The sequence below is a fragment of the Protopterus annectens genome, chromosome 6.part0 (assembly GCF_019279795.1).
Source record: "Protopterus annectens isolate FY-2018-M chromosome 6.part0, PAN1.0, whole genome shotgun sequence".
Classification (NCBI taxonomy): Eukaryota; Metazoa; Chordata; order Ceratodontiformes; family Protopteridae; genus Protopterus; species Protopterus annectens.
The window spans coordinates 414363818-414391798 of NC_056737.1; the positions used below are offsets into that span (position 1 = coordinate 414363818).

The 27981-nt window shown below is 36.7% G+C and overlaps 1 protein-coding gene across 1 annotated transcript in view; it reads right to left on the reverse strand.

Moving 5' to 3' along the window:
* The window catches only part of AVEN (apoptosis and caspase activation inhibitor), a 174042-nt gene that overhangs the window by 72840 nt on the left and 73221 nt on the right, over positions 1 to 27981 (reverse strand). Inside the window, exon 2 of the mRNA XM_044074156.1 lies at positions 1533 to 1625. Coding sequence (XP_043930091.1) covers positions 1533 to 1625 — 93 coding nt within the window. The remainder of the gene's footprint in view (positions 1 to 1532; positions 1626 to 27981) is intronic.

The following is a 27981-nucleotide window of genomic DNA, read 5'->3' on the forward strand; positions in this document are numbered from 1 at the left end:
CCTACTGTTACGGAAATGTTCTGAATAGGGCAGTTTTGTCATTACTGGTGCATGCATTTTGCTTCATTGCCTACTGGAAAAAATGTTCAAACAATAAATATGAATTGCAGTTATGTGTGGAAGTAGACTTTTATGATGGAAATGTTCTGAATAGGGCAGTTTTGTCATTATTGGTTAATGCATTTTTGTTTCATTGCTTACTGGAAAAATGCTTAAACAATACATTTAAAATGCCCTCTAACTTAAGTCTAACAAGTGTAATGTATTATACAAGGAATATAATTTAATAAAGTCAGGAAGGTGTATCGAAGAACACATGTATGTTTCTTGTTTTGTTTGCAAGGGGCCTCTAATTTGAAAACAGCCCAAAGGTAATCTTTATCCACCACTGGCCAGATGCATTTTCTTTGGATGTGGTGTGGGTTTCAATGCTGTTTCAATGAATGTGAGTTTCAAGGGCAGAGAAGTTTTAATGCCAAGTCTATTTCATTGTGAGACAGTATTGCTTTGTTTAGCAGATATCTGTTAGTGTTTGTGCATTGTGCTATAAAATGTAAAAAAATAAAATCCAAATAATCATTATACACACATTAGTGTTTATGGTAAATGGGGTGAAATAGCCAGGTAATGGGACAGTGGAATAGCTGCAGGGGGACTCTTGTGCTATATTTTGGTTCTGTTCTTCAGTTTGCATTTGAAAGTTGGTATCCCACAACTGGAGTGGGCGGGGTTGTGCAATTATTTATGCAAATTTTACATTAATCAGCATACCGATTTGTACCTATTTTTCATGGACCTTGTCCAGATTTTTGATGTTTTCAAGTTGAGAGGTATGTTACCAGTGTTTTTTTACTTGTATCTAGTTTGCTTGAATTCTCTGTGTCTGTCATCTCCACTTGGACAAAGGCTGTTCCAGAGTCCTACCTTCCTCTCTATAATGAATTGCTTTACCATATCCACAATGAACCTCATGACTAGTAAATGTCACTCTTGACAATGACCTGTCAAAGCACTGGTCATGATTTCAGGACAGCTGTACTCTTCAAAACTGATTGTATACCTAAAGTATCTTATTACATCAGATACTCATCCTGATGATGTTAAAAAAAAATTGTGCAGCTGTTTCAGCATTCATGTGTCTATACTTCAACAGTGTTTATCATCTGAATTTCAACAATTTATATACTACCCTTATCAAGGGGGAAAATTCATACTGTGCTATCTGTTTTAAACAGTCAAACATGAGTCCCCAACACACTATCAACACTAAATTTATAGCAGCAGAAAATTCATTATCTTTCTAAGTACATTTTTCCTGTAAACCTCCAGCATTTAATATTCTGTCTTGGCAGTTTGAGAAGTAAAAAGGTTTCAGTTTGCATTATGTGTTGCTACAAAGTTAATGTGCCCAGAAGTAGGCAATGACATAATCTGAACAAGACACATGCATTCATTTTGTACATATTTTGTATTATTATATTACTTAACATATACAATCATGTTTATTAGCGCTGAATGATGGAATACAATACCTGCACTAGCTCAGCATCTACATTTAAACGGAGATAGAGTGGTAGCTCTTGAAGTGACTGGACCAGAGCTTGACAGTCAAAGAATGCAGACATCTATAAATAAATGCAAAAGAACATTACTAGCAATTATCAAAATGCACTCAAAATAATTACTTTTCAACCTTCAGCAGCAGAAAAAAGCAAACTGAAGGAAAATCCTGATTAAAGAAGAAACACAAAATGACTTTTAATTTGCTAAATGAAAGGATAAAAACTTAAGAAAAAGGAATGCTGCACTGAATGTTCTGTATGCATACACCATGGTCATATCAGGTTCTAGGAATACTTAAAAGGTAAGAGTGAAGTCCACTCCATCCTTTGGTATTGTGATAAAGTGTAATATATACAAAAAAATCACCATTATTTGGAATTTCAAAGTGTTATATACAACTGTAAGAAATTTCAAATAAACCATGTAAAACCAACACTAAAGATAAATTATCGAGCCAAGGGGAAAAAAATCATGGTTACAAACAATTAAAGCAAAGTTACTGTAACCTTGAGTATGATTTAAAAAATATATACTATTCCAGCATTGGGACTGTTAGTAATGAAAATAATGTGGTGTTCTGTTAACACAGTTTTTATGATAAAGTGTGTAAGTAGTAGTCTCACTGAGGAACAGACTGAAATGCTACATATTTTCAAAGATAACTCCCACAGTTGGCGAGTGTCCAGAGCAGTAAATGGTAGTCATCGTTACAACATAATAATAGCAATGTATATGTGCTCTTATGATTTATTGGACAGGATGGATCTGCAACAACTTTAAAGCACCATTAAGCATCAGCTTCTTGTGAAGTTTGAAAGGTGCTGCATTCTCATTTGAGAAACGCTGTCAGTCATTGCCTTCATCAGCTCCTTGGCTATAACCCCATGTGCTGTTATGTAGCCATAAGTCTCTCTGGATGAGAATGGATGGAGAGTGAAGAACATTTACAAAAGTGCTAAAAGAAATGTTAAAACTACTGTGCATCATTCTTCCATGAACCTCATGGAATCACCGAATTGGCACATTTCAGCTTTTTTGCAGACAAATGCCATAACACTGCTAGGGTTTGGCTACATTCTCTTACCATTTTCCATTTCTCTCTTCACTGGTGATAGAAGCCACATCGGAGATGGACTTTCTGACAAGAGGAACTGATAGATTCCCGGTCTTTAAATACTCTACATTATCCTGACCTGTGACCCTTCACGAATGAGACTCCTACGATTTCATAGACTGTCCTCCTCTACAAATCCCACATTTTGCGAGGTTTTGCAGGCTGTAAACGTCATGTGCCATATCTTATGGGTAAGCTAGGTTGAATTGCTGGCAGTTGTGGCAGTTCTTTACATTGTACAACTCTTCCAGGGAATATATACAGTACTGGGGGGGGGGGGGTAGGTCCAGGTTTGTGACCTGATGACCACACTACTTAGAATGCTTCAGGAACTTAGGCAATGAAAACAATAACTCAAGTGATGCATGCTAAGATCAAGATCTGACATGAGCATAATCAACCCCCTTTTTTTTCCATTTCCTATATGAGGTTGGGGTGTCATGTCAACTGTTCCCATCTCTCTCTCTCTATTCGCCACTCTCCAGCCTACTTTGACACTTATGCCTGACTGTCACAGGTCTTCTCTCACACAATCCGCCAACCTCTTTGCTGGATACCCTCATTTCTTCTTGCCTTATTCCGATCTGTCCCAAGTCTTCTTCACTAGATTGTCTTCTGCTTTTCTGCACATGTGGCTGAACTACTGTAATCTGTTCTCTCTGACCTTTTATGCAATTGGAGCTACTTTGCCTTCTGCTGTTATGTCCTCATTACTTTGTCTATCCCACAGTGTGCATCCTACCACCTGTCTTGAGCACATCACCACCACCACATCTAGCTTCCTCTTCTGCTCTGCCTTTACTGTCCATGTTTCCATGCCATACAGTAGTACTAGTTGCACCATTGTTTTGTACAGCTTACTTTTCAGCTTTTTTGGCATTCTTCTGTCATACACTATACCTGATGATCTGTGCCAGTTGGCTGCAGCCCCTCTGATTCTACATCTGACCTCATTCAGACTTCCTTTCTCTTCAACCACCCCTTCTAGATACCTGGAGCTGTTAAACTTCTTGCACTAGTGTCCCTTCTGTTTCAATTCTCAGCTACTTCTGAACTCCACTATTTGCTGCCATTACAACAGTTTTATCTGTACTCAGTTTCATCCCATGTGCCTTCAGTTTTGCATTCCATTCCTCTATCCTTTGATGAAGTTCTTACTCAGAGCCTTTCTGTAATGCCACGTCATCTGCATACAGCAGCTTTGTTGATCTGTCCCTTCTGACCTGTTTGCTAATGTAGTCCCATCAACAGCAGTGGCCTCAGAGCTGAACCCTGATGCACACCCACTCCCACAGGGAACCCTTTTGTAAGGCTGAACATTGTTCGCACTTGAGTTACCGGATCCTTGTACATAGCCTACACTAACTCTACCAATGTTTCTGAGACTTGAAACCACTGCAGAACTGCACTAATCAGCTTTCTTGTGACCTTGTCATATGTTTTCTCCAAGTCTAGGAATGCCCAGTTGGTTTCTTTCCTCACCTCTTTCTTCTTCTCATCTGTCTATCTCACTGCAAACATTGGGTCAGTTGTGCTGCATCCTGATCTGAATTTTAACTCATCATCTCCCATCTAACTTTCTACATCTCTGCGTATTCGTTTATCAGTTACCCTCTCCAGAACTTTCACGCAATGTGACAGAAGTCTGATACCTCTGTATTGCCCACAGTTGTGAATGTCCCCTTTGTTCTTGAACAGCAGTGCTAGTATGCTAATTCTCCAGTCATCTGGGATATGCCTTTCTCTCCATATTTCTATGAGCACCCCTAGAAGCCATTTCTCCCCTATCTTACCCAGCATCTTTATCATATCTGTTATGACTTCATCTGAGCCTGCTGCTTTCCCTGACTTCAATTTCCTTAGTGCTGTTCTTTCTTCTTTTATGGTGGGCTCCTCCTGTTGTCTCATCATAGGCTGTGTCTGGGACAATACAGCTTCTGAGGGTTTTTCTTCATTCAGAAGCTGCAGGAAGTACTCCTTACATCTGCCTTTGATGCCCTGTGGATAGGTGAGCAGGTTGTTGCTGTCATCCTTTATGAAGGGTGTCTAACTATATTCTTTATCTTTCTGTCTTTACCTTATAACCTGATATAGTTTCTTTGTGTCAGCGGCTGACATGCTTTCCAGAAACTGGTAGAGTGCCTCTGATGCCTTGTTCTTTGCTTTTGCCACTCCTTTCTTAGTTTGTTAGTCATCCAGTACTCCTTCCTAGCCTGGTCCATCTTTTCTATCTCCCACTTCTTCCTGCACTCCTTTATTTTGATGATTTCCTGCATTCCACCACCAACTTTTCTTATGTACCTTATTTCCATATTTAGCTCAGCCTAATATCTGTTCTGTAGTCCTGACACATGCTGTTTTGAGGTACTGCCATTCTTCTTCAGCACCACCTATTTCCTCTTCTTCATGAGGTGCTAGAGCCCTGAGGAATTCCATGAACTGTGGAGCTCTCTCCTCAGTCTTACAGACCTACAGCCTTGGCCTCTATTGACCTTAGAGCCTTCTCCAACCACTGCTTGAAGCCGACTATGGCAACCAGTGGCTTATGCTGTGGGTCAACTGTTTCACAAAGGATGACTATGCAATCACTGATTCTACACCAGTGCTCTTTCCTTACTAGGAGGAAGTCTTCCTGAGTTGCATGTTGGCCACTCTTGACATCATCTTGTGACTCTCTCTCTTTCTGAACCATGTGCTGGTTACTATCAAGCCATTTGGCAGACAGAAGTCTAGAACGGCCTCTCCTCCTTTTTTGTTAAACAAGAAAATCTTTATTAAATTATCATGTATGACATATGCAACCATACATTTATATAAATGCAAACAAACCATGCTGACATAATTTTAATTGGATACATTACACATCACATACCATACTGACATTATTTTAGTTGTAAACATTATACATCACTTATAATCTAGCCAGTCACTGTCAAACTTTACACAGCTCATTCAAATCTGCCTTCTTTTAAACCTCATTCCCCCGTGCGTATATTGTTCCCACAATTCCCAATTTTTTATATGTAATTTGCTCCTATCCTTTTCTAAAGATGCCAATTCCAGTTGTTTATCCCTTTTACTATATTCATGAATTTTAGTACAGTTGGTTTAGACTTTGATTTCCATTTTCTAGTAATTGCTTTTTTTGGAAACCACCATAATTAAACTCCGCACGGCCTTACTATGTCTAGGCAATTCCAATTCTATATAATAACTCAAAAAATCATTTCCTTAGTTACACAAATTTGCTCATCCAGTACCTATGACAGAGTAGTTTGCAGGTAATCTTTAAAGTCTGTCAATGCATTACACTCCTAGAAAATGTGTTCCCAGTTACCTCTTTCTTCCCCATCATACCTCCAACATTTTCTGTTTACCTGAGAAAACATTCTTTGGATTCTACTTGGGGTATAAAATACCTTAAAACATTTTAAATGCTTGTATCTTGCTATCCATAACCATATAACAGAGCTTCCAATTTCTCAGTTTCTGTATTATCTTTTCTTTACTCTCTTCCCATATATCCTTAGCTGCCACACCAGAATCATTTTTAATCCATGCTCCGAAGTACATTTTCATTCTCCTCCATACCCACTGCTACTATAACAAAACTACTCCTTAAACTGAAACTTGTTCCAGTTCCCCTGACAACTTACCCCCAGAATACTTCCAAATATCCGCTAGATCCATTGCTTATCCCATCACCACACTTAATATATCTTTCCAACAGTCCTGTGCATCTACTATCTGGAAAAAAGCACACATTCTTCCCTTCTACAAAGGTGGCAACAATACAGACATCTCTATTTTTTGACTCATTGCTATTCTCTTCCCACTCTCTAAAATCCTGGAGAAATGTATCCATAATCAACTTCTAAACTATCTACTACCAAAACAACTCCTCAACCCAACTCAACATGGGTTTAGTCCAGGCCACAGCATGACTACCACTCATATTTCCTTCATGGACACAGTCAATCAAGCTAGAAATGCAGGTAAATTTGCATCTTCACTCCTTCTCGACCTCTCAAAAGCTTTTGCTACAGTCCCCCACCCTCTACTCCTCACTAAACTCTCCAATCTTTTGCCAAAATATTGCCCTGCCCAACTCTGAACTGGTTCGCCAACTACTTAAAAACAGACAACAATCTACTAGATGGTTCAACTCTTTCTCTCCATTGCTTGAGTCTTCTACAGGTGTTCCCCAAGGCTCCATCTTAGGACCTCTTCTTCTCAGCATTTTCATAAATGAGTTTTACTCCATTCTTAATAATGGATCATTAGTACAATATGCAGATGACTCAGTCATTATTTGCTATGCCAAATCGACAACAGAACTTCTGCAAATAACCCAGAATGCCTTTACTGCTACTGAAATATGGATGGCCAATAATCATCTAGCCCTAAACCCCAGTAAAACCAAATTGACATTATTTACTCCCAAGAAAAATCTCTCAGTAAACAAGACAAAGTTCATCATTCATTCTCAAAACAACACCAGTATAGAGGTGGTCTCCCACACTAAATTACTAGGAGTTATTTTGGATGAAAACCTAACATTTGACCTCCATGTCTATAGTGTTGTTTGTCATTGTTTGTCTTTTTGGCTTTTCCTGGTTAGGGGTCGCCACAGCGGTACTCCGGTCAGCTAATGATTGGCAGTAGATTTTTATGGTGCCGAGTTGCCAGCCCGACACCCAACCTTCATCAAAGGCACGCCCATTTACACGTGTCTTTCAGAGGCCACTCGACCGTGGGAAGGACATGCAGACTCCACACAGAAGGTGCTCCAGCAGAGAATTGAACAGGAGAACCTCTTGCTGTGAGGCAACAACGCTACAGCTGTACCACCGCGGCTTACACGTCTATAATAATATCAAAAAAACACACCAAAAACTAGGCACCCTCTATAGACAAACAGTTTAACTGCTCTACAAAGCAAACTCTTGCCTTAATCTTTCTCTTATCTTCTCTCCTGCATGGTGCTCCTCTCCTTACCAGTATCCAGTCCTCCCTAAAAAACAAGCTTGAGTCCTGTTAGAATAAGGTTGCCAAGTTTGAAACCAATGCAAAATACTATTCCCATCACTGCATCTCATTACAATTGCTTAACTAGCTTGAACTTCCACATTACCTAACCTATCTACCACTAATCACAGCGCACAAAATCATTTACAAATCATTAGACTGCCCAGCCATTTCTTCCATTTTAACTCACTATCACCCAAATAAGCCACTCAGATCTAAAATTCAACTTCTCCTGCAAGCACACTAACCAAAACTCCCAGCTAGTACATGACTACTCTTTCTCCATTGCCAAACTATGGAATGCTCTCCCAATAGCCAACAGATCTTCCAGTAATATCTCCTCCTCCAAAAAATCTCTGTGGCAACACCTCTCCACTCTGTGGCAATGTAGATGTCTCAATTCTCATCCCTCCATCACCTGATTCCCCAGATCTTAAGTAATTCACCTTTATTTACATATTCACTCCTTCTAATCTTTATTTTACCATTAAATAAAACATGTATAAGATATCTATCTATGCCTATCAGGGAATAATTCAATACACGTTGCCAAGCACCACTGTTCTGGATTATACTCTTACAGCACCTTGAAAGGCAAAGCAATAGGATTGTTTTAACCATTATATGTTCCTTTAGATGTATAGTAATATAATTGCTTAAGTTACTAAGTATGCCTTAAACTGTATTAATCTGTACAAATTGTATGTTGCATACATCTTATTTTGTTTTTGTATAATACTGTTTGTGTCTACTATCTGCTTTGAATATTATGTGCTATTATACTAAATGCCTTGTGGAGCTTTTCTCCCGGGGCCTCCACTGAAAATGGGCTCTTCTGTCACAGTGGACTTTCACAGTAAATAAATAAATGATTTAATCCTGTCCCCATAAATATGAATATTGTTGAACCAATTTGTGTGTGGGTACATAATTTACAGCTATTGCCTGTGTTTTACTTTCATTAATGTTGCATTCTGAAAAGACAAGAAACTGTCGCAAAATGTACCACAATACTGAAACGTCCTTTTCTGGTTTCATCAGGTAAAAATAATATTATCTGCAAATAGAGCAACTTTTCCTGAGTACCATACCAATTATATCCTTGAATTTATAAGTCCCTTATTTTCTTTATATGTTTTCCTCTAATCCTTCATATATCCTCCTGATCAACCTTATGATTTTATCAGGGTATGCAAATGCTTCCATTGCCCTGCTCAAAAACTCCCAGCTTACTCTGCATCAAGACACACCAACAACAGTGGTAGTGTCTTACATTCTGCCTCCCTCTGGATCATCAATATTCTGTTAATGTTGTCAAATGTTTGCCTCCCCTCCACAAAACCACACTGATCCATATCTATCAATTTTGGCATCACCTTTGCCATTCTTTTAGCCATTATAGACATAAACACTTTATAATCATGGTTTAGGAGTGAAATGGGAGTATATGAAGCTGGATCTGATGTCTTCACCCTCTTTAGATATTACAGCCACCACTGCTTTCTTCCAGATTGTTGGAGCTGCTTCTCCTCTTAAAATACTGTTAAATAAAACTTTCCAGATCTTTATTAGTTTTTCCCTCCTAGCTTCCAAACTTCGACATGAATACCATCTATTCCTTGTGACTTTCTTGTGGACTGGTTAAACGTCACCATTTTTATCTCATCTCCCCCTATCCTAACTGTTAGTAGTTCAGCCTCATCTACCTCTAACCTTGGCATATTTAATTCCTCCATAAACATTTCCATTTGTACCCTTTCTTGATTTCTATATTTATCTGCTTTATACAGACTTTCATAAAATTTCTGAAATATTTCTAGTACTTCTACAAGGTCTGTTGGTATTTTCCTTGTCATACACTCCCCAAGCTTGGCAACCACCCTTTCTACTTTCTTTTGCCAGAGTAATTGTGCTAAGAGTGTTTGTGTTCTGGAGTTATTACAAAAAAAAAGTTGCTTACCAGCAATCTTTCTAAACTCATGCATATTACTCAGGTAATCCCTTATTTTCTGTCTAGCATTCTGCAAGTGCTTCTCTTCTTTGTCTATGTCTACTCCCACAAAGATAAAATACGTTTTCTTTATTGCCATTGCACAAGTACAATGAAATTTATAGCAATCCTCCTAAGGTGCATTCATATGTAATGAACATGAATAAATAACAAAATACAATATAACACAACACCAAACTATACAATATAATGCAATATGATGCAGTAAGCAACTAAGTTATTGCATTTGGGTATAATTGCACACAAAAGGAATAAGCTAAGGTACACAGGAATGTAAACATGTACCTTATAGTGCAAATGGCTATTATCTGCACTCAGTGCGAGTATTTAGCATCGTTCAGTTCATGTATGGCTCTGGGATAGAAAATGTCCTTAAGTCTTTTTGCAATACTGCAATATTTAACATTTGTCAGTCATTCTAAACAGTTCTTGCTACTACTTAACCACATCTCTCTTTCTTTCTCTCTCTTATTTCTCCCATTTCTAAACTCTACTTTAATCTTATCCCACTCCCTAGCTATATTTTCAGAAAAAAATTCTATCTTCTCTAATAACTCCCAAATGATTTCTACTACCCATTCCTTAAATTCCTCTCTTTTCAACAGATAGGGGGAAAAGTGCCAGTGTCTCATTTTTATTTCATTACCCTGCATTTTTATTTTAGTTATTATTGGTGTTTGATCTGAAATAGTTAAAAGTGTTCAATTAAATACACGTTTCTGTGAAATGCAAGTTCTGATTAGCCTAGCCCAATTTTGCATCTTGAGAAATAGTATGTAAATTCATTCCAAACTCCTACTACTGAATTCACATCTTCCATATTAAATATTTTAATAAATTTCTTCTAAAATCTACCATTCTTACTTATATTTTCTCTTCTGGGTCCCCAGACACATCTTCATTGCTGCAAATCAAATGCCAGTCTGTACCTGCAAGTAATATTCACTGTTAAAAGCTGATTATTTATCTCAGAAATTTCTTCAGCTCCATTATAGCAGTTTTAGGTGGAATATAAATAGATGCCAGTGTAATTCTCCTCCTTTGCCAGTGGCCCTTTAATATTACAAATCTACCATTATTATCTTTTTCTATCCTATTCTATCACTACTGGAACTCCTCTTGCAATTAATATAAATACTCCTCTTTTCCTTTGCCTTTGTCCCAGGTATTCTGCTGAATAACTGTCCTGAAAACCTTTCTTTATCAAATTCACATGTTCAGTTCTTTCCAAATGTGTCTCCTGTAGCACAGCTATTTGCACCCTACATTTTTAATATATTTCACTACTCTTTTTCGCATATATCTGTGAAACCACTTACATTTAATATAGAAAGCGGCATTATGTTAAAAAGTTATTATTCCCACTTTTTTTTTTGTAACAGCTTTTTTTTTTAAGTATCTAGTTCAAGTTTTTGTGGTACAAGCATACACTGATACAGTTGTTTTGTGTTATATCCACTTGAGCCTATGTCCCATCTTAAAATGTTTTGTTTTATTGAAAGCCCTCAAATAAAAACAAATACACCGCCAATACATCCCTCAACCTATGAACTTAATACTAACACACAACACTATATACATCTTCAAATACTGAAGTTTTATGCTCCTATTGGAACAATTGTCAAAAACTGACAGCCACACTCACATACTTGGGTTAACCTAAAAGGAAGGCTATCCATGCTAAGACGCATGGTTTTGTCTTATTTTTATTCCACTCCCTGACTGGGAAAACACTTGAATGCTTTCAGAAAACACTGCCTCCTAGCCAAGAAGAATCCTCTTTTTATTGCTCTTTATCAGACTGTTTCCATGGAGACATGAAAACCAGACAGAGTTGCTTCTACAAGCACTTGTTTATTTTCTTGAGTAAAACTTTATTATAGTCAATGTTCTTTTTCATTTGATTTCCTTTAAAACTTGTTACTAGATCAAGCAAAGGACCTTAATCCACTCATTCCCCTATGTAAGAATGAGAAAAAGCACGACTTTTTCTTGCATCATGCTCTTTTGATCTGATTTTTCTTCCTTTTTTTATGTTGCAGTGCCTACATTTTTTAAACCTGAACAACGAAAAAGAGAAAAGAAAAGAAAGAAACAGGGTCATCTGTTTACTTTAGTATCCCCATTACACTTGAAAATAACAGAAAACTTTACTTTATAGCAAGCAGATTACATCATACATTATAAAAATATTACTGTTAAGAAAAAAAATAGTTTTGCTTAAAGTTAATTCTCTCCCTCCTCCTCCCCTCCTAAGTGTTCTTCCAAACAGTAATGACAGTGAAGTAGGGGATGTGATTTAGAGTCCTCCACAACTTTAGCAAATTCAAAAAAGTCTAATATTTCTAGGTTTTCTTCCTCTGTCATGTTTCACAGATATAATTAATCCTTTGTAATCTCACATTTATTTGTCAATTTCTGAGTATCTTGTTTTATTCCTGTTTATCTCCAGTCTCTGCTTCATTTCCAACATACTCTTGGTTCTTTTAGTCAACTCTTGTGCTTTTTTCTCTCTCTCAAGCATTTTCCATTGAAACATTGTAAAAGGCTTCACTGGGATGTTCACTTTGTGGTCTTTATTACCAAAAGAAGAAGCAGCTCACTTTTTATTGGACAAACTTTTAAATTTCCTCCTCGGGATGTTTTGCATCAAAAATGATTTTGTCCCTCCAGCAAAGAATATTCTGAAGATAGCTGGGTACATCATCTTGAATATCACCACTGCTTCTTGACATTCCCTGATTAGTAGAATAAATTTACTCCTCTTTTGCCTGGTGTACAGCGAGTAATCATTTTCAACAAACGCTCTAGTGTTTTACACTTTTAGTACTTTGTCCTTCTGCCACAATTTTGTCAGAATCAACTACTTCTGCTTGTAGGATTGCATTGTTACTACTAAAGTTCGAGGTTGCTTTCTCATGGCCAGGTTTGAAGCACACACACAATGTGCCCTTTCCACTAACAACTCCTGTGGTGGAATGCCAGTCCAGTTACTTATTTGTGCTTTCATAAAATTAATACAGTCTGTTCCTTCCAGCTTCTCTGGTACATCAGAAAATCTCAGGTTTTCCCTATATGCTTTGTCCTCTCATTCTATTATTTTCTGAAACATCTCTTCTTGAGCACTCTCATTCAGCCAGCCTTTTCTTCATTTTGACCTCTGATTTTTGCAGTTTTATCAACTCATCTGAATATCAGTTTAAAGCTTCTTCCATTTTTCCAGCCTTTTGTTATTTTAGTTGACACACTCCATCACTGTTTTATTTATTTTAATCAGCTCTGAGTACATTTGATTTATTTTTTCCTCTAGGTTACTAGAAGTCATTTCTTGCATGAAAGCTGGAGCTTGCAGTATTTTTTGCTGAACAACTGCAGAATTCTTACCTGTCAGTATTTTTCCTCACCTTTTGTGATTTGTTTTCCTTCACGATCTCTGAATTTGTTTTTTTGCTGGCAGCCAGGCAGTGCACTTACTAGCCAATTACTGAAATTTACTCAAAAATACAAGTTTACTGGCTCTTTCTTCTGAGTTTTTGTGTTCACACCGGGAGAGCTGAAAGTAAGCTGTTACTTAATGTGCAACCATCTTGGAAGTCTGCCCTGTCCTTCTTTAACCTTGTTGCCTCACTCATGTGGACCAAGGCAATCCTCATATCCTGTTAGGTCTGTCCCAATACGTGCATTTATGTCATCCATTATTAACATCAGTCTATGTTGTCAATCTAGTAGGTCCTGCAATTACAGTCTGAAAGCACTCTTTTCCTCACTATCACAGCCCTGCTGTGAGGTACAGGCTGAGATTATGAATATCGCCCTATAATTAGGCTGAAGTTTGAATGACATGTGTCTGTCACTAATTCAGATGACATCCCTCTCTGTCTTCTGAACCCTAGCCCTCATCACAATTTCTAGCTTGTCCTCCTCCTGAGTAATAGACTCTAGATCTCAAGCCAAATGACTTTTCTGCAATGCCCTTCCACCTTGTCTCCTGAATACATAGGCTTTCCATCCTGCTCATTACCATCATGTCATCCACTTCCAAGTTCCATTCCGTCAGTGAACCTACACTGACTGAGTGTAGTGATTCTTAGTTCATGTTTAGCAGGTTGATGGTTTTAAGTCAAACTTTTGCTCAACAGAGATATTCCAGGTAATCCAAGCTAGGCAAATGGACACCGACCAACCAGTAGCTTAGTGACCCAAAGCTACTGGGATTTATGGCAGGCACACACTCGGCAGCAGGAGCTCACACACCCCTTCCACCTTTAGCATGGTTCCCTGGCTTAGGTCGGAGTAGGCCTGGTCCTCAACCCACTTATCACCAGCAAATACCCATGCCTTTTTTAGCGACATTAGTCAACACAAATGAATCACTAAAGCCTTATTTTACACCATCAAGTGGCTAGCCCTGCCACAGCACACAGTCTGTGTTCTCCTATCATGAGGACAATTTGCACCACAGTAGATGCCAAAAGCAGTTGGTTTATAAAACTCTTTCCCATAGGGCACCATGTACAGTCTGTGCTGCTTCCTATAACACTATTCTTTTGGTGAGTTTGAGACAGAACTATTCAGCCTGTTTTTGGAGGTGGGAAGAATCCCAAAGAGACATAGGGAAAACAGGCATTGGCTGGAGGTCAACATTGAACCATGTACATTGTGCATGGGAGGAGAAGACTTTGACCATTATGCCAACTGACAATCAGGAAAAAAATGTTGAGTACCAAAGATGGGTGTGCCATACTAACTCTGTTGGCAAAAGTATGATGTATGCTGAAAACAGACATGCACATCCATCCCTGAGTGAGGGTGCTAAAAGCTTTTCTATACAAAAGTTAATGTACCAAATAATAAATAAGAACACAGGTAACCTACACACACTCATTTCAAGCCAGCTTTGATCCTGCATACTTAACCTGGTAGACTTCTTCGAGAATATTAATGAAGCAAAGGGTGTGGGCAAATCAGTATACAACAGATACCTAGTCTTTGCAAAGGCTTTTGACACCATCCCTCACTCAGGTATTGTACAAAAAAACTTTCCCAGCTAAAAGAAAATCCTTATGTAACTCAATGGACAGCAAACTGCATCACAAACAGAACCCAAGAAATTAGGGTGCACTGCTCTACCTCCTTCAAAATACCTGTCACTAGTGGTGTACCTTGGTGATAAGTCTTTGGGCCATTCTTCTTTGGCAATTATTTTTTTGAGATCGAAGCAAATGCTAAATGATTATGGCTGACCAAGTTTGCAGATGACTGTAAATTTGGTGCCATCATAAACTCCACAGAGGACACCAAAATCATTCAGGAGGATCTTTCAAAAACCAATAGCTGGTGTCAAAAATCACGGTCTAAAATGAAATGCCAAGAAATGCATAATCACACCCTTTGGTGAGCATGACTTGCCTTGTAGCTGTCACACTGACAGCAGGCTACTGAAAGTTGATACCAAATTCAGGGATCTATGAGCCTATGATGACAATGAGCTGTCCTCTGTTACTATGCATCCACTATTGTAAGGAAGTGTTGTTTCCTTGTACTGTTTACATCTAATGGTTCCTCACCCAGGGCCAGGGATACGAGCATTCTACTGTACTCAGCCCTCATCAGGTTGATGATTAAATATAATACCATATTCGGTATGTACCTGTCCAAATGTGTAAAATAACTGAAGCGACCACAATCCTCTCTCACTAAAAAGAAACAAAAGCCTAAATCACCAAAACTATGCAGACCATTTCAAAACCTTGATCCTCTACTTGATATCATATAAGCTACTAACAGGCAACCTCTGCCTCACATACAGAGCATCAACAGACAAGTGGAAATCAACCAGGTTAAGTAGGCAGGATTTACCTTTGATGAATCAGAAACTGGGATAGGTTGAGTGTTTCTAGGTTACCCATGTGCCTATTTATTAATTTCATAAGGATCCTTTCCATAGCTTTACAGACAAGGCTGATCATACCTTTTTTTTAAACCCTTTTACTACATTATCACTTAAGACAGTGTTTCAAAAAAAGGTCTGATCAGCGTTATCTGTAAAGAGAAGAAAATAATTATTTCCTTAGTTGCATCCATTTGCTCCCCAATACTTCTGACAGCGTACTCCAAAGGGAAATTTTAAAATGTGTCAACTCAATATGATCCCAAAAAACATGACATGACCTTTGTTCTCTCTAGGTTTACAGAAGAATTCAATCAGTTTAACTTACTTTCACATCTAGTGTCTATACACCTACTTGCAGTTATCCATATTGGTAAAATCTCCTTTCTCCAGTTAGTTCTTAGAAAACATTTAGCAAATTTATTAATGTACTCTTCTATATGGTGGTTAGTAATTCTTCTTAAGGATCTGCATCCAAACTTCCACTCTCCTCTAATTTCTTGAACCCCCCCCCCCCTCACACTTCAACATCATATTTTTCCACTTTGAATTATAATGATTTGCTTGTGTTATGTATATCAGCCTCAACTGTACAGCTTTAAAATACCACTTCAAAACTGGTAATACTAAACCACCACATTCTGCTGGGTAGAACAACTTATCCCACTTAATTCATGCCCTCTTCTCCCTCCCTCATAACTTTCTTCAATGCTTTATTAGTTATTATCCAGTACTTCTCCTCTGGTTGCTAAAAATATGCCCAACCTTTATATAAAACTAAAGGGACTAAAAGCATATTCACTGCTTGTATCTTACTGTCCATATCCATAAAAAAGGACTTCCATTTTCTCAGTTTTTTTATTATCTTTTGTTTAGTTTCCTCCCACATATACTTAGCTGCCATAAAAGAAGCTTTTTTAATCCATTATCCAAAATACTTCATCTTATCATGTCCAACACATATGAGTATTGCTGAACCAAATAATGAGCAGCTACATAATTTATACCTATTGCCTTTGCTTTATCTTCATTAATTTTATATCCTGAAAAGACTTGAAACTGTCTCAATGTTCCACAATACCATGTCTTTTTCTGGAATTATCAAGAACACAATAATATCATCTGCAAATAAAGCCAACTTTTCTGGATTACCATACCAATTACATCCTTGTAATTATCTTTTCTTTGCCAATGGCTTTAAATATAAAGGAAATAACAAAGGGGAATAAAGACACCCCTACCTGATCCCTCTGGTCAAACACATCTTATCAGAAAGAAACCCTCCACTTCAATTCTTACTTTGGTTCTTCTATATCCTCCTAGTTAACCTTATTATTGTATCAGGGAATGCAAATACTTCCACTGCCCAACTCAAAAAATCCCAGTTTACTCTGTGGAATCCTTTCTCTGCATCAAGACCTACCAACAACAGATGCATTTTCTTAAATTTTGCTTCCCTTTGGATCACCATTGTTCTATTAATGTTGTCAAATGTTTACCACCCCTCCACAAAATCACATTACTCCATATCTGTCAATTTTGGTAATACATTTTGCCATTTGTTTAGCTAGTATAGACAAACATTTTATAATCGTAGTTTAAAATTGAAATGGGTATATTCAAGGTTGGGTCTAAATGGTCTTTATCTTCTTTGAGTAATAAAGCCACCACAGCTTTCTTCCAAGATGCTGGTGTTTTACCTCGTTTCATATATTATTAAACAAAATCTTCCAGATCTTTAGTACTTTCTTCTCGCATAACTTCCAAATTTCCACAGGAAAATCATCTGCTACTGGAGACTTCCATGCAGACTGATTTTGACTCACTATTTTTATCTAATCTCCTTCTATCTTAACTATTAGTTTTTGAGCCTCATCTTCCTCTAATCTTGGCACACTTAAGTCTTCCATAAACATTTCCGTGTGTGCTCTTTCTTGGCTTCCACATTCCACTGCTTTGTACAAATATTCATAAAATAATTTCTGAAATATATCTAATACCTCACTAGTATCAGTATCTCTGGTTATTTTTCTTGTGATAAGGTCCCTAAGTTTGGTGGCAACCCTTTCTATGTCCTGTCATCTAGGCGGTTGTGCTGAAAGTTTTTGTACTCGGGGAGCTGTCATCAAAAAATAGTTGCTTAACAGCAATCTTTCTAAACTCATGTATGTTGTCCAAATACTCCTTTATTTTCTCTTTAGCACTCTGAAATTGCTCATCCTATTGTTCTGTAAGAATCCATCTATTCTGTCCCTCAAAACATTTCCTACTATTTCTTAACCAAATGTCTTTTTCTTTTATTTCTACCCTATTTTTAAACTCCTTTTTCATTTTATCGCATTCACTACTGTCCCTTCTGAAGAAATTTCTATCTTCCCTAAGTATTCAAAAATAATTTCCAATACCCATTCCTTAAATGTCTCTTTCCATTCTTTAAATGTCTCTTTTTAACAAGTAAATGGGAATGTCCCAGTGTCTAATATTTTACTTCATTACCGGGCACTTTTTTTTTTCTTGGATTTTACAGGTGCATGTGTATGATATGAAATAGTCATTGAACATGTGTCAAAGCTTTTAATTAAATGCACATGTTTTAACAATCTTTTCGTTGTTTACAAAAAACAATTTCTTCAGATAAAAACATATTAAAACACTGGGGTTTAAATTCCCCTCCTTCCTATCACGTTTAAAAACAGCAGTATGAGTGGCTGTCCTTTTCTTACTTAGAAAGCACTTCCCTTCAAATAAAGCACACAGTTCTACTATGTTGTAAACATCAAAGAACATTAGTTGCATACATAAACCTGCCTAATGAATAAAAACATTTCTGAAAAATGTTTACTAAAAATATTTTCTTTAAAAGTATTGTATTGTAAAGTGCATATTTATATACATCTGTACAAAATAATATGTTTTAAGGCATGTGTTTGTATGTATCCAAGAAGTATGAAAAATATTAATGAAAATAAAAAGGCAAATTTACTACTGGCTTAAGCTTCTTAGTTTTAAAATACACATAATGGAACTTAGCTCATTTATCCCTGGGTAATGGCAAGCATCCAGTCTCAATTGCTGAAAAATTGAGCTATTAGTTGTCTGAAGTTGTTTGTTGTTCCTCATGTTGTTGGCTAGGCGTTCACTCTGGCGTACAGAGTCCGACAAGTTGCCCCCACTACCAGCACTTGTAGAAGTCATGAAGAAGTAGTAGAAGATATGAGTTCTACAAGTGCTGGTAGTGGGGGCAACTTGCTGGACTCTGTACGCCAGAGTGAACGCCTAGTCAACATGAGAAACAAAAAACAACCTCAGACAACTAATAGCTCAAATTTTCAGAACAGAGCTTTGAACCATGCACCTGCAACGGGTTGGAAAGCCCGAAGCAAAACCAAGAACAGGTGGAACTAAACTTGGACAGTATGGACCTAGAACTAGATACCACACATGAATATAAGGTAATCTATAATTCTAGTTTGGACTTTAAAATATTCAACTACTTTGAGTTTGTTTTTTCCACTGAACTAGTGGAGTTATTGGCTAAGGGATTCACCTTTGTACCTTCCACACAAGCTAATTTAGCAAAAACTTTAGTTAAACTAAAAATGTTTGTAAGGAAATTGAATTTATGTGCATTAATGGGGCAACAAATAAGTGCGAGGGGTGAATACTATATCCCTAGTACTTATCACCCACCTCTACACCCCACAATAGCACTGACCAACTTTGTGAACTAGACATATGTTATGTTTGAGGAAGGTCCTTATTAGGACACACAAGTGTATTTAACATTAACAAAGAAGAAAAAGACATGTTGGAATCTTTACAAAACTTTCCAATAAGAATTATGGAACCAGACAAGGAGGGGTGGCCTAGTGGTGATGACCTACGAAGATTATAACAACAGGGTGATGGATATAGTTAACACTAATACCTATGTGGAAGTATTTAAGAATGAATTAAACAATGGATACTCTAGGATTAGGTCTTACATCAATGACATGTTTATAGAAGCCAGGATAGACGTTGACCTGTACAATTATCTTACCATGCCAGCACCCAGGGTATCTATCCTGTTTGGAATACCAAAGTCCATAAAAACTTGTATAATCCACCTATGTGACCACTAGTTGATGCAAGAAACAGCATCACATATGCATGTGCAAAAGCTGTTGATAATATTTTGAAAAAATACGCCAAAAGTGAAAAGCAGATTTTTAAAGATTCATGGTCGTTTTTAGAGGAAATTAATAGGACCACATTTAGTGAGGAATTTAATTTCCTCACTATAGATGTTAAGGACCTTTATTCCTCTATTCCCCATGTGGAAGCAATTGAATGGGTGGCCTCTATAATGAGACAAAAAGAAGCACCATGTCATGAGATTAAGTTGGTTGAGGAACTTTAGGACATAATCCTGTCATGCAACTATGTAACATTTAACAAGTACTACCTTCAAAAAATAGGTGTGGCCATAAGCTTCCCTTGTGGGGCCTGTGTGGCCAATTTAGTAATGGCATTTTGGGAGAGGGAGTACATTATGTCTAATTCACACATCCAAGAGAAAATTCAATTGTACACACGATTCTTGGATGACATATTTATTTTGGTTAAGGGGGACATACAAGTTGCACAAGAAATGGTTGAATTTTTTAATTCTACATCAGAATTCCTCAAATTTACATCATGTTTTGCACAAGATAGAATATCATACTTGGATGTAGACCTAATTAAGTACATGAGCAATGCATTCTTTACAGCAAAAATATTCCGTAAGGACACATACTCTAACTCTTTCTTGCAGTATTCTAGCTGTCATCCCTTTACACAAAAGAAATCTGTAATAAAGGGCCAATTAGAGCTGTGAGGATGGTCACTAAAGACCACAATTTTCAGGAAGAATGGAGCTTTATGAGAGATTTATTTTTGAAAAGAGGCTACCCAGTCACCTTAATTCAGGACTTGATTGAAGAAGTCCAGTTAAAAAAGGGAAAGGGGAATTTATTTGCCCATCTTGAACCAACATAGTGGACACATTATGGAACAGTTGTCAAACTATTAGCCCTTACAGCTTTATTATTACATACAGCCTAGATGCTAAAAGCGTGGTTTCCATAATCCAAAAGAACTGGGACATATTAATGAATGATGGTGTATTGAGAAACAATTTCCAGGAAAAACCTGGGATTGTTTTTAAATGGGGAAACAACTTGAAAAAATACTGGAAAGGAAACCAAATAGGCAGGTAAACACAATTGGTATGTTTAAATGCAACATGTGTAGATATTGTAAATACATGGACACTGGCCAATCATTTGAGATTAAGGGCAAGAGATATAAAATAAGGGATAAATTTGACTGTCAAAGCAAGCAGGTAGTATACCTAGCAAAGTGCACATGCTGCCCAGTATTCTATATTGGAAAAACCGACAGAAAACTCTGTGAACGGGTATACGAACATGTGTATGTCATGGGGAGACACAAAGCGGAGAATGCACTTGCAAGACACATTATGGAGTACCCACAACACCAGTTTACATTTCGGGCAATAAATCAAGTTATGAATGAGGGAAAAGGGGGACCAGATTCATTGATTTTAAAGAAAAATGAACTTATGTGGCAATTGAGACTGGATGCTTGCCATTACCCAGGGATAAATGAACTAAGTTCCATTATGTGCATTTTAAAACTAAGAAGCTTAAGCTGGTAGTAAATTTGTCTTTTTATTTTCATTAATATTTTTCATACTTTTTGGATACATACAAACACATGCCTTAAAACATATAATTTTTTTACAGATGTATATAAATATACGCTTTACAATACAATACTTTTAAAGAAAATATTTTTTAGTAAACATTTTTCAGAAATGTTTTTATTTATTCATTTGGCAGGTTTATGTATGCAACTAATGTTTTTTGATGTTTACAACATAGTAGAACTGTTTGCTTTATTTGAAGGGAGGTGGAGTTTGCTTTCTAAGTAAGAAAAGGATAGCCACTCATATTGCTGCTTTTAAACATGTGATAGGAAGGAGGAGAATTTAAACCCCAGTGGTTTAAAATGTTTTTGTCTGAAGTTGTTTTTTATAAACAACGAAAAGCATTGTTAAAGCTTAATAAAACTGTTTCCTTCATCTGTATGGAAAGAGGTCGTGTTTTGGGCGATTTGACTTGCACTGCTTTGGTGTTTTTGGAATTTCTTGCAGTGTTTACATTTTTACAAGTTTGCTTTAAATGCACATATTCCTGTGAAATATATTATCTATCCAGTCTAGCCTAGTTATTGTACCTTGGGGAATAAGATCTAAATGATATCCAAGCTCCTAATTTTCAATTCACATCTTCTATGCCAAATATTTCCATAAATTTCTTCAGAAATCTACTCTCTTGTGTTATCATTTCTCTTATACGTCTCCCTGATATACTTTCACTATTGTAAATCAAGTTGCAGTCTCCACTTACAAGCAATATTCCCTGCTGAAAGCTGATTTTTTCTCCCACAATTTTCTTAATCTCCATAATAGCATTTTTTGATGGAATATAAACACATCACAATATATTCCCACTCCCCACAATGTTGATGGAATATAAACACATCACAATATATTCCCACTCCCCACCCAATAGTTCCTTACTACCACAAATCTACCATTATTGTCTTTTTTCTTCTTCTATCACTATTGGAGTCCCTCTAGCAATCAGTATTATTACTCCCCTTTTTCTTTGCCCTTGATATTCTGCTGAATATCTATCCTGAAATCGTTTCTTTTACAAATTCATACACTCATTTCTTTCCAAATGCGTCTCCTACAGCATTGCTATTTGGGTCTATATTACATTATTGAACCATCAGTTCAATGAATGGCATTCATCAGAAATGCTGTTCATCGAGCCCTTCACACCCCCCACAAATTATGTATAAGAACTCTGAGATTGAACTACAGTGGGGAATGGGCACATTTCCCGATCTGTACCATAATGCGATCTTAGTAAGAACAGTTTGACGAACAGCATGTTCAACAAAATACCATTCAAAATGGCATTTGATTATCTGTTCTTTTGATGATATAACAGGGACCCACTATTTGTATTCTGCATTTGTTAATAAAATTCTATACTCTTTCCCTTTGGCTATACCTGTAATGCTATTTGGATTCTAAGATGCGACAAATAGAGTAGTCATTATGATAAAAAAATACTGTTCTCACTTCTTATACATAACTTTTTACTGGTTGACAGGCTGATCTTTTATATAGTTGTTTCTTCTTATCTCCATTTGAACTTAAATTTTTCGATATATTTTAATTTAATGAAAAACATCAAAAAAACCTACATACATTTTCAGAACACTATCATCCCTATTAACCTAAAAACACATAAAACTATGTATATTTTCAACAAATGAAGTTTAACCCTCCATATAGGAACAATTGCCCCAAATCGATAGCTGCATCCTCAGGTATAACCTAATCTAAAATTAAGGTTATCCATGCTAAAGTGCATATTACAGCCCATGTTCCCATTCTCCTCTTTATTCCCCTCCCAGATGGGAAAAACACATCTTCTATACTTCCAGAAAACATTAACTTTAGCACTAACAAAAAGTGCACTGGCTACCATTAAATAAAACAAAATTTTTCACTGTTCTATTACATGCATTAAAATATTAAGGCTGTTGGGGTGGCTACCATCTCTTATTCACTTACTATAATTTCAAACTTTATTTTTCACTGAACTTCGTTATTGTTCCTTTGAATGTTGCATTTCTGTAAGTAAAAAACTGTTCAGAACTCACAAAATTAATTGCTTGCACCTACATCCACGTTTCTCCAAGTAAAAGTAGTCAGCAATGTAGTTTTGCAAATATGTAAAGGAATCTTTGTAAATTCACTCAGAACAGAATATGCAGAATTCCCCTGACTAACTGCCTACAGCTGCAGACTTCTTGTCTCTCAATGGGAACATTTGCTAATGAAAAAAAAACAAGCTAATATCTCATGGCTTTCATAACTATGTCTTATTCTTCAAGGGTAATTGCTTACAAAAATGTTTATATCTTAAGACAAGACATTAATCTAGACATCCACATCTGTAAAAAAAAAAAAAAAAAAAAAAAAGGGAACTCAACTTCTTCATTCTACATATAATATAATCTTGTACACCCCACGGCATTATATTAACTTAAACGTGATTCTGTCCAGCCTTCCTTTTTGCATTATACTGTAAAGCCTATATTTATTATAACTCAAAAAAGGTCTTGTTTACTTTTATATCACTAACAAATACAACAGTCATTCAAAAGACACCCCCATTTAAAACATACCTGACTGCACACTCTACAAAACTGCTTTACAATATAACATCCAGTTTACATCATAAAATGTTTTACAGAAATACTAATAAGAACAAAATAGTTTTAATTACTTTTCCTTTAATGTCCTTTTAAACATTAATGATATAATGTAGGGTATATGCTTTACAGTCCATCCATGTGTTTACCTGTCTTTTGTCAGCCTTTTTTTTTTTTTTTTTTTTTAACAAAGCCATATTACACAAATGTGATTGATGCTTTACACCCCCCCCCCCAATTAGTCACTAATTTCAGTGTTGCTGGTCTTCTTCCTCGTCATCTCCACCTCCCAACACCAGACTCTGGTTCAAGCCCAAGGTACTCCTGATTCTTCTGGTCAACTCTTGTGCTTTTTTCTGTCTCTCATACATCTTCCTCTGAAATAGTGGAAAATGTTTTGTTGGCAAAATCTCTCCATGAGCTTTATTGTCAAAAGAATGAGTCCCCTTCTGCTTGCTGGCTCACTTTTTCTTGGATATGCTTTTTTTATTTCTTCCTCAGCCTGGTCTGCATCAAAAAAGTCATTGATCCTCTTAGAAAAAATATTCTGAAGACAACTGGATAGAGCAGCTTGAAGCTCACACCTGCCTCTCAAAATTTCTGACTGCTGGGATAAATTTGCTTCTGCTGGTGTACAGTGAATAATCATTTTTAACAAACACTTTGCTGTCTCCAATTTGTAATACTTTTCCCTTCTTCCATAGTTTTATCAGGATCAACTCTTCCTGCTAGTATGATTGCATCTTTACTAATATAGGTCTTGGCTGCTTTCTGATGGCCAAGTTTGAAGCATACACTCAATGTATCCTTTCAAATAACAAATCCTGCAGTGGAATGCTAGTACAGTTGCTTATCTGTGCTTTCATAAAATTAATACAGTTTATTCTTTCCAGTTTTACTGATACAGTAAATCTCAGGTTTTCTCTGCGTTCTCTGTCTTCTAACTCTGTTATTTTTCTAATCAGTTCTTCTTGAGAAGCCTCATACTCAGCCAGCCTTTTCCTCATTTTACACTCTGAATACTGCAGCTTTATTAGTTCATCTGAATAGCTAGTTAAAGGTTCCTGTATTTTTCCAGCCTTTTGTTATTTGAGTTAATATGTTCATTCAATGCTTCATTTATTTTAATCACCTTCAAGTATATTTGATTTATTCTCTTCTCTAAATCACTGGAAGCCATCTCTTGAAATAAAGCTGAAGCTTGAACTGCTTTTTGCTGAACAGATGCAGAATTCTTCCCAGCCAGTGTTTTCTCTTTACCTTTTCTGATTGACTGATTTTCTTTTAGGTTCTCCTATTTTCTTTTTTGCGGGCTTCCAGGCAGTGTACTCACTAGCCAGTAAATGAATTTTATCCAAGCTTTCAGTTTCACAGGTGCTTTTTTTCTCAGTTTCTGTTTTCATGCTGAAAGAGCTGAAATTAAGCTGCTGATCAGTGTGCAGCCATCTTGGGAAGTCCCCACTCAAGGGATCTTAATGTATTTTGCAACACAAATAGAACATATTGGAGTGATAGGTATGTATCGAAGAGGATACCACTTCTATGGAACTGTCTTCTACTCCACATAAAGCAAAATATTGCAGTTATTCTGTTAAAACATAATTTGAACAAATGGATAGGAAACTGTAAATTCACCCATGGTTTAGCACCCATACTCCTTACGGACAGGGTCAACAAGTAAATGTCCTTGTGCTGCCCACCCCTGGGTTATTCATACACAAACTATAAGGGCTAAACACTACCATGGGAATTTACAGCTAGCTCAACATTCTAGTAAGTACCCAGGAACCTATGATAACTTTGATTAACTATCAATGTACTGTAGAGCAATACTCTTTGAGAGATTTAATCTGAAATAGACAAACACTAAAAAGAAGCTTTTTATAATTCACAAGTTCCTTCAAACATCTCCCTTTCAATAACAAATATGAAGGTAACAGTCCTAGTATAAAATGAAATTCTATTTAGAGTTTGCCTCCTCTGGACTAAATCTGCTGTGCTTTGCTCACTGGAACATCTACTGAGTCAAGAATCCTTTTTTTTTTCTGTGACTCCACTAGTATCAGTGCCCTGTTCAATGTATTTTAATTTTGTTTATACCTGTTACTTCTTTTCACATTGCTCATGAACAGTTAGCAAAATATATCTGTTTAACATTTCTGCCTTTTTACTGTTGCATTCCAGTTACCTACTGTACACGCATTTTACTTTATTTAGCTTCACTCCCATACTCTGGGAATTTGCCTGTACTTTAATGAATCAGTAGAAGGTGGCATCCATTTTAACACAGTTTTCTTTTCTTGTAGCTGGACCTTTGATAACTGGTTTTATAAATAAATGTTTTATTATTAAATTTTATTTTGTATTACATTTTATTATGTATTATTAAATTATAAATGGATCAATACTGGGTCCTCTACTATTCACCATTTTCACTAACAAACTACATACTTCCACCCTGCATGCATCACTTATACAGTACGCAGACGACTCCACCCTAATCTGCTCATCCCCATCCATAACCACTCTTCAATCCTGCTCCATGGAACAATGGATTACCAATATCCAACTCATTCTAAACCCCAGCAAAACCAAATTACTCCTTTTTACACCCAATAAATCCAAATCCACACCTCCTACCTTCACTATCACCTCCAAAACAGGACCACAATCTCCCCTTCCCCTCACACTAAGCTGCTCAGGGTTGAAATAGATAACAATCTAAACTTTAATGTCCATATCTCACAAACCATCACAAAGGTACATAAGAAACTAGGAACCCTATACAAACAGTTCCTATCAGACCAATCTAGAATCTCCTTGGCCCAAACCCACCTCTTGTCTACCCTAATGTATGCATCATCAATCCTAATTCATATCAGGAAAACAGACCTAAACAAATTGGAGTCATTTTACAATAAAACTGCAAAATTCGCTAACAACTCCACTATTAGAAGTCATCACTGTCTTGCCCTGAAACAATTACAATGGTTATAACTCCCTCAGCTAATTAGCTATCACCAATAAGTTCTCACCTTCAACATAATAAGGAACCCTCAGAAAACCTCAGCCATAAACCAACTTCTAAACCAATATTCTGCAAACTACCCTCTAAGCTCATCCAACAAAACCCTTCTCTGCATAACCAAAGCCAATAACACTGCAGGGAAAAGTCTGTTGTCCCACACCATTGCTAGGGAATGGAATAAGCTCCCCCAAAGTATCTCCTCTGCACCATCCATCTCACTTTTCAAGACATCACTAAAGTCACACCTCTTGCAATCATGGCTCTATCCCTGTATCACATAAAATCTTTTCTGCCCTCCTCCTAACTTGCCACATCTCATCTCCTCACTGCTTACCTCAACTATTCTGTACTACTCAAATACTCCCTATCAGGAACTACTATCCTACAAACTATTTCTCACGCTATGACATATCTCCCAAATAGCATTATTTTCCAGATTCCATTACTTCATTTTTATGCTTTGTACTACCAATAGGGAATTCAAAGTTTTATCTATATACCAAGCTTGCTCAAATCAAACTAAGGTATGAAAAATCTCCTTGATTGTATATATGCCACTGTATAGAAATTTTCTGTCATTCGTGGATTATGTGTTTGTCATATAAAGACATAGAGATCTGATTGTACATATGCCTCTGTACAGACATTTTTTTGTCATTTGTTGTATTTGTACTGTTATGTTATGGAGCTTTTCTCCCCGGGCCTCCGCTGTAAATAGACCTTGTTCCAGTCAGACTTTCCCGGTAAACAAATGTAAAATAAAAATAAATAAAAAATAAACAGATTTGTTGTCTCTTATATCTGGAAAGGTCTATCCAGGCAAAGACAGTTTAATTAGTAAGGCTGGTGAGAAAATCTCCAAACAAAATGTATTTGTCTATAACAAGAAAAAATAAAAAAAAGAAATTACAGGTTGATACGATCAGAATTAAAAATAGATATAGTACACTTGAGAATTTCCTCACAAAAATCTGGAATGACAATGACATACAGAAGAGGAA